At 38.9% G+C, this 11,229-nt stretch overlaps 1 protein-coding gene across 2 annotated transcripts in view; it reads left to right on the forward strand.

Annotated features, from left to right (window-relative positions):
• Positions 1–11,229, forward strand: part of Exoc6 (exocyst complex component 6) — a 151,189-nt gene that overhangs the window by 89,243 nt on the left and 50,717 nt on the right. For both annotated transcript variants that reach the window (XM_005352193.3, XM_005352194.3), the window contains exon 18: positions 3,224–3,403. In XM_005352193.3, the coding sequence (XP_005352250.2) occupies positions 3,224–3,403 (180 nt within the window). The remainder of the gene's footprint in view (positions 1–3,223; positions 3,404–11,229) is intronic.

Below are 11,229 nucleotides of genomic sequence, written 5' to 3' on the forward strand. Positions count from 1 at the left end.
TTCTCTGTGGTTTTGGAGCCTGTCCTGGAACTAGCTCTTGTAGACCAGGCTGGTCTCGAACTCACAGAGATCCGCCTGCCCCTGCCTCCCAAGTGCTGGGATTAAAGGCGTGCGCCACCACTGCCTGGCTAGTATGTATATTTTTATTTTTTATTTGCATCCTAAATACTTTCTTTTAAAAATATTTTTGTTAATTCTTTGATAATTTCAAGCCTGTACACAGTGAATTTTGGTCATATTCACTCTCTGCTCCTCCCTAACACCTCTCATATCCACTCTCCCTCCTAACTTCATGTCTTCTTTTTATTTTTATTTCTATCCCACTGAGTCTAGTGTGTACTACCCATATACTGAGAAGTGTAGGGCTACCTGCTGAAGCCTAGTGAGAACCTACCAGGGTAACACCTTTAAAGAAAACTTCCTCTTAATTCCAGCAGCCATCAGTTGTCAATAGCTCCTCAGTTAGGGGCGGGGGCTCATGAATGCCTCTTCACTCCGTGCTGGAATACTGACTGGCGTGATCTTGTACAAGTCTTGTGAAGGCAGTCACAGCTGCTCTGAGCCCATGTGTCCAAGAGACAGATTTTTACTTGTCTTCTCCCAAACCCTCTTTTTAGACCCTTCTGCCCCTTCTTTTGAGATAGATAGCCCCTGAGCTTTGAGGGAAGAGGGCATGGTATAAATGTCTCACTGTTGCTGAACACTTCCCAGGCACTTATTCCCTACACTTGGACAAGTTGTCAGTTTCTGTGTTAACTGCCAATTGCTGCATAAAGAACCTGCCCAGATGAGGTCAGAGTCCTGTGCTCATCCAGGCTTGTGTCCTTATTCTGAATGCCATGTCTACATTTGTCCCTTCCAGGTACCCTTCCCTATCTCCAGAAGTCAACACAGCTGTGAAATCTGTGTTTAGCCTTTAAGTTCATCTTTTTCTATTTTTAGGAAATAATATATGGCCAGCAATTGCTGAGTGGAATGTGCTGCAGATTTGTGTGAGGTCTAGTTGCTTTATATTGCTCATCATCTGTTTCTTCCATCAGATACTGAACCTTTCTTTCCCATTTAACTTAATACATCTTAGCAATTTGACTGTTTATAGTTTCTACTTACTGAGGTATTTTCCTTGTTTCTTAAAAGAGTTTTTTTGTTGTTGTTTTGTTTTGTCTTTTCAAAAGAGGATTTCTCCGTAGCTTTGGAGCCTGTCCTGGAACTAGCTCTTGTAGACCAGGCTGGCCTCAAGCTCACAGAGATCCTCCTGCCTCTGCCTCCCGGATGCTGGGATTAAAGACGTGTGCCACCACTACCTGACAAGAGTTTTTAAAGGTTTCCTTTTGCTCTTTGGTCATGTTTTGATAGTTTATGTGAAGTTTTGTCTTGTAGTCTAGTAACTGGGCTTCCTCAAAGATTCTTCTATTCCTTAGAGGAGCCATGTTTTCCTATCTGTTATATGGTTTGTAATTTTTATTGATACCAGGCATTTAAAATGAAGTAATAAAGCAGTTTTGGACATGAGTATTCATTCATCCTTGGGTTTGTTGGTCCTCCTGTTGGCACTTTATTGTTTTTCTGGACTGAATTTATGAAGTCTGTTTTCTTTGTGTGGCACTGATCTACTTGCTTAGCTTAATGGTCAGCTAGTGATTAGATTGAGATTGCCCCTGGAAACCTAGGACCATTAAATCCATGTCTTGTAAGAGACTCTGTGTGTGCTGAGGCATGCCTTAAAAAACCGACATAGAAGTTAATGATTCTGTTTAGCTTTCATTTCCTGCTTGTACAAGCCTCAAGGGGGTCATAATGAGAGCTAAGACCCTCTCAGGCCTTTTCTGGACATGAACCGTGCCCCAGAGGAAAAGTCTTCCAGTTTTCCAGGAAAATGTCCGAGGGTTTTGTTGTTGTTGTGTGTTTGTGTTGTTGTTTTGTTTTCAGACAAGGTTTCACTGTGTATTCTTGGTTGACCTGGAGCTCACTACATAGACGAGGCTAGCATTGAACTCACAGAGGTCTGTCTTCCTGTCTCCTGATTGCTGGAATTAAAGTATGGGCCACTACACTCACTATATGTTGGAGTTTTTAAAAGATGTCTCTGGACGTGTTATTTTTCAATGCTTACTTTTTAGCTCTTGGTTAACCATTTATGAATCAAAACTATAATACCACAGGTATCCTCTTTATTAAAAAAAATTCCCCTAATTGTTTTGACAATACCCATGGGGAAAGGCATTTTTGCACCAGAGAACCCTGATTTAGGTCAAATAAAGATATCCCTGAAAATGTGGCTGGAGTTGATTTGCATGTATTTACATTCAATTAGGAGTCAGTTTGCATGAATTTACAATTTGTGTGCACACCTTTAATCCCAGCATTTGGGAGGCAGAGGTGGATCTATGTGAGTTCAGGGCCAGCCTGGTCTACAAGATGTAGTTCCAGGATAGGCTTCAAAGCCCCAGAGAAACCCTGTTTCGAAAAAAAAAAAAAAAGAGAGATGACAAAATATACAGGAACATGTACTTAAATTGTAAGTGAATGCTATACCATTTTATAAGGGACCTTAATTTATTGTTTGTAATGGGAGGAATATTCTGAAACCAGCCCTCTGTGAAGACAGCTATCTTCTGTTTTCTCTGTGATATCCAACTTACTTTCTCTTAGTGACTCTGTGCGGTGTCTGCATCATCAACAACATCTGTATTCTGGCTTCTATTCTTCCTAAGGGCCGTTCTCATAGGCTGTTAGGAGAACAAGTCAGGGGTTCATATGTGATGGTTAGTTAGTATTGTCAGCTGAACGAATCTGGAATCATCCAGGAGATGAACCACTGGGCATGCTTGTAGGGGACTATCTTGTTTGTTAATTGAGGAAGGAGGGAAGGCACTGTGAGTGGCACCTTCTTCTGGCTGGGGTCTGGGGTTTCTGTAAGTAAAGAAAGGTTACTGAGCAGCAGCTGGCATCCGTGTGTGATGAATGGAATAAACAGGGTCTCTCTCCCTTAAGTTGGTTTGTAAGGGTGTTTCATCACAGCAGTAGGGAAGGAAACAAAGACAGGCCTCTTAAGACCAAAAGGTTGACAGTAGAATTGGGAAGGAAAGCAAACATGACACCATTCAGATCAGCTTTGAGGTGTCAGAAAACACCTTTACTGTATAAAACAAAACACTTAAAATTTAAAAATTTAAGGACAGTTGCTTCTGTAACTGTTTTTTACTGCTGTCTTTTGTCTCAGGATGCTCGACATGCAGCAGAAGGGGAAATATATACCAAACTCAATCAAAAAATTGATGAATTTGTTCAGCTGGCTGATTATGACTGGACAATGGCTGAGTCGGATGGAAGAGCAAGTGGTTATTTAATGGATCTTATTAATTTTTTGAGAAGCATCTTTCAAGTGTTTACTCATTTGCCTGTAAGTATAAGCCATTTCTGATATTGTAAGTTTGCTTTCTAAAATCCATCTTAGGATTTAATATTGGGTGCTTTGCTGTTTAAAGCAACCTCTTAGTTTGTGCATTTATTTTTCTATTATTATAAATCACTTGATAAAGAATCTAGCTGAAGTTGTCTGAGGTTTTAATTTATTGTACTTTTTAATTGAAATAACTATAGCTTCTTGTTAAAAGCAAAACAAACCCATGAAATCAACAGTATAGATTTAAATAGAAATAATCTTTAATAGGAGTTTGTATGAAAGTCAGTATAATCAATAGTTTTTTTCTAGCTTACAGGGTACAAGAAAATATTAGATATTTTAAATTGTCTGTCTGTCTGTCTGTCTGTCTGTCTATCTATCTATCTATCCATCTATCTATCTATCTGCCCCTTGAGCTACTGTCTCTGAGGGGCTAATTTTGTTGTTGTTTGATCATTTCCATTGTTTGATGAAGTTCATGGATGGTACATGATGGACATGAAACTGTTTCCATCCCAAATCCTGTGCATCTTCATTACTTTCTTAATATGCAAAAGGTATTCTGTTTCCCAGAGCCGGTGGGTCCTTTAATTTCTCATGCCTGCCTCTATAATGCTGGACCTCTTTTGCCAAAACATGTTCTGAGAGATTTTTTTCTTATTTGTTTTGCTTGAAAAGAATACTTTTACATTCAGCAATTTTTTTCATGTATTCCAGAAATATTCTGTTTCTATAAGTTTTTCATAATTTTTATTTCTCTAAGATGCATATAACATACCAGCAAAGTTTTGCCCATTGAGGATTCACATTGAGACCGTGAACTTGGTGTGCACTGGTTGTTGATGTCTCAGTTAATTAAATGCTGGCTAATCTTGGAAAGAAGTTTTAGTTCTAAGTGAATGTAACAGCATTCTCAAGTTCTCTCCCAGTGTTAAACATTGTAGAAAGTACTATTCTGAATTGCTCCTGGTCAGGACTTTATTAGAAGAAGTAATAGCAATAATGGAAAGGCTCTTAGAATCAAATAACCATGGGAGTTTTGTAGGAAGCCACTGGATTAGGACAGGTCTCAAGGCCTGGCTGTAAGTTACCAGGGAGAGGAATGCATGTGGATGTCATTAGAACAGATTCAGTTTGTGGACCAATGTGCACGTGTACTAGAGATGCTGTAGTACTCTGTAGCAAAGTAGTTTTAGTTTAGCTTTATGAGATAGGATGTTGCTGTGTAGCACAGACTGGCCTTGAACTTGCAGTATCCTCTTGCCCTCTCTGCCTTCTGTAGGGACATGCATTTAATCAGTGCCAAAATAAGAAATTAAAAAAGCTTTTTGGCTGGGAGTGAGATATGCATACAATCTCAACAACTGGGAGGTAAAGACAGGACAACCAGGGTTATCACAGACACACATGCATGCACACACGTACACATACAATTGAGTTCCATGCTAGCTTGGGCTATAGTCTTATAAAACAAATGACAGGTTTAGACCATGGGGTCACTCTTTTAGTCACTGTTTTAGTTAAGGTTTTATTGCAGTGAAGAGACACCGTGACCATGGCAACTCTTATAAAGGAAAACATTTAATTGGGGTAACTTACTCTTTCTTTCAGAGGTTCAGTCCATTATTATCATTGCAGGGCGTATAGTGGCATATAGGCAGACATGGTGCTGGAAAAAAAGCTGAGAGTTCTACATCTTGATCCATGGGCAGCAGAAGGAGACTGAGCCAGGCTGTGCATAAATGACCATGTAAGACCTCTACAAGGACTCATTTCCTTCAACAAGGCCACATCTACTCCAACAAGGCCATGCCTCCTACTAGTGCCACTCCCTGTGGGCCAAACATTCAAACACATGAGTCTTTGGGGCCCAGTACAATTCAGACCACCACAGTCATTTCCTTTTGTTGTCCAGGAAACCTGAGGTGGTGTAGGGAAATTGTTATATAGTTGTACTCCCTACTTTTATGGATATCAGTGTCATAGACACTAGTATTAAGGATAAAAGCTTCTGTTGATTCTTTAGAAGCAAAAAAAGGAGCAATTGGGGGATCTACTGGAAACCTGTAAGTACTTAGTACTCATTCAGAACATTGTTCCATGTGGTGGGCTTCTTGACCAGCAAGGAAGAAACACCCACCACACAAGGATTCTTCTCAGATCACACTTTACTGGAGTGAATTTGGTTGAAGGAGAGCACATGAAGCGAAGGGGGGCAGGAAACGAGAGAGCAAGAGAGAGATAGAGAGACGAGAGGGACGAGAGACGAGAGGGGCGAGAGGCGCTAGAGGGAGCTAGAGGGCCAGGGGCACAATGGTGGCTGCTTATATAGGGAATTGGCACATGGGTCGCCCTGTGATTGGCTGCCATCATCAGCTGACACCAGACTGCATCGAGATAGGCCCAGGGACCCATATTCACTGCTCATGCTGGAAGCGGGGGATACGTAGCTCTCAAAGGCATAAGCCAAATATGGAGTTGTTTATAACCAACAAGACAGGATGTGGCACCATCTTATAATGGCGATCTTGTCCGGCTCCCTGCAGTTCCATATCGTTCTGAAGACTGTTCCTAGGGGGAACAAAAGTAAATTATCTTGATTACCCTACTTGACTTGGGTGTGCATGCACATATGTATGTGTAATAGAATGTGTGTGTGTTTATCAGTGGTTGAACTTAGGGCATTGCCTGTGCTAGAGAAATGCTCTGCTGTTGATATTCTATTTTGAGGCACAGTCTTGCCATCTTACCCAGGCTGGCCTTGATCCTCCTATTCAGCCTCTGAATAGCAAAGATTCTAGGCCTGTGCCACCAGGCCCAGCTTTCTTCATGTTTTTGTTTTTGTTGTTGTTTTAAAACATATTCACTCTTCTTTTAATACAGTCTACTTATTTATTTGTTCATGCATGTATGTGTTTTGCCTGCATGTATGTCTGTGCCCCATATGAGTGCCTCTCTAGCCCTCATTTATTCTTGTAATACCAAATCTTCGATAGTCAGATTTGCTCAGCTGCAAGTAACTGGTAGTTATTATCCACATTAGCACTGTTTCCCTAATCTGGGGCTTAGACTAGTGATGTTATCTGTCTGGAAAGCTCTTGTCATCTGGAATAAGCAGATGCCAGGACTTTGAGAATCCTCAATTTGAGGATACTATTGTGCAATATAAGTTGCTCCCCCCTCCATCCTCAGACAGGGTTTCTCTGTGTAGTCCTGGCTATCCTAGAACTCACTCTGTAGACCAGGCTTGAACTCAAAGATCACCTGCTTCTGCCTCCCTAGGATTAAAGGCTTTTTTTTTTTCTTTTCAATACTGGGATTAAAGGCTCCTCCTCCCCAATACTGCAAAATGTAATTAAAAACCATAGACCTTACTGGGAGTCACTTTGTGTCAACTGCAGCAGAGTCACATCGTTTATGGAGAAGTTGGGGCTCTGACTACATAATTCACTGGTGTGACTTTCTCTGTATCGCACCATTTCAGAGAATATGTCATTGAAGTGTATTCCTTAGCAAATGAAGCCTCTCAGTAAATTTTTAAAACGTTGAAACTTAGTGAGCATGGTGGTATATGCCTGAATCCCCAACATAGGTGGAGGTAAGAGGATCAAAAGGTCAGGGTCATCCTCAGTGACATAGTGAATTCAAGACTAATGTGGGCTGTGTAAAACCCTGATTTTAAAAACCAAAACAAAGTGAGAGGAGTGGGAGGGTGGGTCATAAGACTTTAGGGAAAAGAAAGAAAAGTTGATGGAGAGGAGGAAGGAAGGGTTGAACCCCAAATAGAAATCTTTGAATGACAACTCTGTGCCTTTTTTGTTTTATTTTTTGAGACAGGGTTTTATGTAGCCCAGCTTAGAACTTGTTAGCTAGCTGAGGATGGCCTTGAACTCCAGATTTTCCTGCCTCTACCTCCCAAGTACTGATAATTGTAGTCATGCACCAACACACTCAGCTTGCATTGTATTTTCAGTTATGACTGTGCCTATACCAGCTGCCACATCTATTAGTAAGTTGCCATGGACTGACATTTGTCAAATTTACTAATATCATATGGGAGTTACATCTACAATATAACCTTTTAGTGACTCTGGCAACTTATTTGGGAATTTTAAATTATAGCATCAATGTAGAATATTGATTTTTCATTGCTGTATGTTTCTGGAACCCTGAGCTGTATGCTGACCCAAAGAAATGTGGAAATTGCCCTGTTCTCAGTGAGTTTCTACTTTGATAATGGTTTCTGGTATGTTTTAGTTTTTCAACCTAAGTTCCCTAGATCAGTCATACTACTCAGTGTCAACTACTGGGAAAAATTAAGTGAATCTTTAACTTCTCTTGTTTGGTTGATGTTTTTGTTTGTTTGATTGATTTTTTTTCAAGTATTTGTCAAAGGATAAGAGTGTTAGGACCTTAGTAATTAAGCAAGTTAAATTCCTTATTAAGGCTTGGCATGGCTGATAGATGTTTGTAATCACAGCACTTGGGAGGTAGACGATCAGGAGTTCAGACCTTCCTTGGATATGTAGTTTGAGGCCAACCAAAGCTATAGGTGACCTTATCTAAAATAAATAAATGAACAACAACAACAAAATACATCCACCCCCCCCCCAAATTGTCTTCTAAACCTTGACCTTTCAAGATTTACTTAATGCTTTTTTGCATTCTCTCTCTGGTACTGCCATGACAGCAGCAGGGATGCCTTCCAGAAAGTTCAAAAAGAAAAGAATGCCATTAAAGTCCACATTTAAAAGACTGTTTAAAAAATGTGCAATGCCAAAGTTAGATAAGCCATGACTAGGATGTGGAGGTTTTAAGGAAATAGAAATGTGTGTATTGCAGGTAATCGCCTTGGGAAAATTTGGTTCAGTTTTCAGATAATCATGTTTATTTTATTCACATGCTCCCCCAAGAGCAAGAATTTATGCTATAGTCTCAAGTCCTTGTGGATGGCGAGCATTAGAGCTGCAGTGAGAACGGTTTTGAAAGCCTAAGAAGAGAGATGAGAGTTTGTAGTTGACCGGGGATTGGGGTACGTGATGTACCCAGTTCTTCCAGGGATGAGGGGAGATGGAGACAGAAAGTGAGCATGAGAGAAACACAGCTGTGCAGGGATTGAGGGTGCTGGCTGTGTTAGATGGGTGTATTTTGATAAACTGTGGGTGTTTTGGCACAATCTCAAAAATCTGTCTTCAAGGTACTATTAAAGTCATTATTAAAACATACTAAAGAAAATTATCTCGATATTTAAACCTTTATAACTCACCCATTCTTTATTATTGGGAATTTGAGACATTTTAGTGTGTTCATTTAGGAAATGCACTAAACCTATCTTGATGGTTAAAAGGACTTTGTGCATTGTGATGTCATCCTGAGGGGGTTTCCCTATTCTGTACTGTTTCAGGGCCTTTTCATTTAATAACTTTTTTTTTTTTTACAGTTGAGCAAAGATACACTTTCATGTAGCAAAACTTTAGGTCAGTGTTTTTTTTTTTTTAAAGGATAGGTTTCTCTGCATGGTGACTGCTGTCTTGGCACTCGCTCTATATACTAGGCTGGCCTCAAACTCAAAAACACAGAGTTCCCCCTGCCTCTGCCTCTAGAGTGCTGGGATTAAAGCTGTGTGCCAGCACTGCCCAATCAGGTCGGGTCAGTGGTTCTTGATGTACAAACAGAAGGAAGAATTGCAGAGTTATCGAAGTAAACTGTTTTCTTTTTAATTACCTCTTAATATTTAAACTAAAAACTTTATTTCTACTTTTAATATTTAGTTCACATTTGATAAAAGATCTGATTCTCTTGGTCTATATATCTTAAAATATTATGTATTGTGGCTCTTTAAGAAACTGCCCAATTCATCAAAACCCTTTTCCTTTCTTTTTGTTTCTAAAAAGCTTAGTTTACAGTCTCATAACTCAAGTCTCTATATCAAACTAAAAGATATTGCATTTGTATATAATAGAAATTTGCTATTTGAACTTAATGACTTTAAAGAACATGGCCAAAATGGATAGGTTCACTTAGCAGTGTTGGATTCAAATTCACTGCTCTTTTGTTCTTTATTTTTTCTCCTAACTTTTGAAAACAAAACCTGATGCTAACATAAAGAATAACACAGTGTACAGTATATTTCTCTGTGTGTATTTTTTATGTAAGTTTAAAAAATAGTTTGTTCTTCAAAATTTTGTGCGTGTGTGTGTGTGTGTGTGTGTGTGTGTGTGTGTGTGTGTGTGTGTGTGTAAAAGGAAAATGAGTCCTTCTGGGGTTATTAAGGAAGAGTAGGTCATTATAGAAAGAATGGTTGTGATTTCAAGAGGGTATTTTTACATCATATGTATTTGTGATAATGAAAGCAGCCTTAAAAATACTTTCCAATAATTACTGTTGAAATAAAAATTTTCTTACTAGATATGTGAAATAAGAGAATGGTGAGACAAATACAAACTTCAATTTAAATTTAAAGTGCCAAATTAGTTTTTTTTTTTTTTTTGGTTTTTCGAGACAGGGTTTAAGTTTTCCTTATTTCATCCACTATGATCTTAGACCTATGAAAACATTACTTTGAAACCAAAACAGTTTGAGCCATAATCTAATAAGATGTGCTGTATTTGTGTTGCCATGTTGTTTTATATTTCAAAAGAAACAGTATCTGTAGCCTAGTCTACAATAGTAAATTATTTTGGAAATGTGGCTTGACACACAAACAGATGTGTTTTCTTGATTTCTTTCGACTGAAGTTGGTGGTTAGTGGCTCATTGTTCTGTGATTGGCACCAAAAGCTTTATTTCACAGCTTGCAGTAGGAATCTATTGGGTAAAGAGTGGTTGTGTTCCACAAACGAAATTCAGAAAGTGTCAATCAACCTCACATGGGTTACTCAGAGAATGAGTTTTCTTACTGATTTCACTAAATGTCGCCTCATGCTGTCTTTGATTGGCATAGCCTGGCAGGGAGGATGGATGAATCTGTCACCAGCTAGTTAATTGTGTTGCTGGCCTCAGTCTGACATCAGGTCTTTGACTCTTAAATGGCTCAATACAAAACAAATTAGCAGATTGTAGTCATATTTCTCATTCTATATGCTCTGACTTTGGTGAATGCAGTCCATAAATCATATTGACTGACACACAAGCAAATGATGAAAGCTGCTTTTGAGACGAACGTCCAGAAAGCAGCGCTGTGAAGGTGCCATGGAAGGATGCATGTGGTTGACCCTGTGGGAATTTCCTAGGAGCCAAATGTCTCTTTGCCACAATTGTTCTTAGAAGAAAAGCTTTGGGGTAATGCAAAAAGGATCTAATATGTCAGCAGATTCTCTTTTACAAGTTCCTTTGAAATATAAGAAGTTTGTCTAAGGGTTTTCTCTCTTGGCAAGTTGTTTTTCAGAAAAAAAAATGTTAAAGCAGGGTGGAAAAAGCATAGTTACCTTTTTAAGAGTTTGACAGGTGTTTTTACTTATTGAACTTTGTGTTGTTAAAGAGAAAGAAAATGCTAGTAAAGTTGCAAGTAATTTTTCAAATGAGGCAGGAAATGTTTGATTGCTTAAAATATATTAAATGTACACTGCTCTGTTGATTATTTTGGCTTTGCCATAATGTTCTTGTCCATTAAAAGCTAGTTTTTAAAAGACAACTATAAAAGTGTTTAAATTTTTTGTTTTAGGATGATGCATTATTGTAAGAATCAATGTTACTAGTTATAATAGTGTTCAGGGAGTCAGTGTTACTAGTTATAACAGTGTTCAGGGAGTCAATGTTACTAGTTATAACAGTGTTCAGGGAGTCAATGTTACTGGTTATAACAGTGTTCAGGGAGTCAATGTT

The sequence above is a fragment of the Microtus ochrogaster genome, chromosome 8 (genome assembly GCF_000317375.1).
Source record: "Microtus ochrogaster isolate Prairie Vole_2 chromosome 8, MicOch1.0, whole genome shotgun sequence".
Lineage (NCBI taxonomy): Eukaryota > Metazoa > Chordata > Mammalia > Rodentia > Cricetidae > Microtus > Microtus ochrogaster.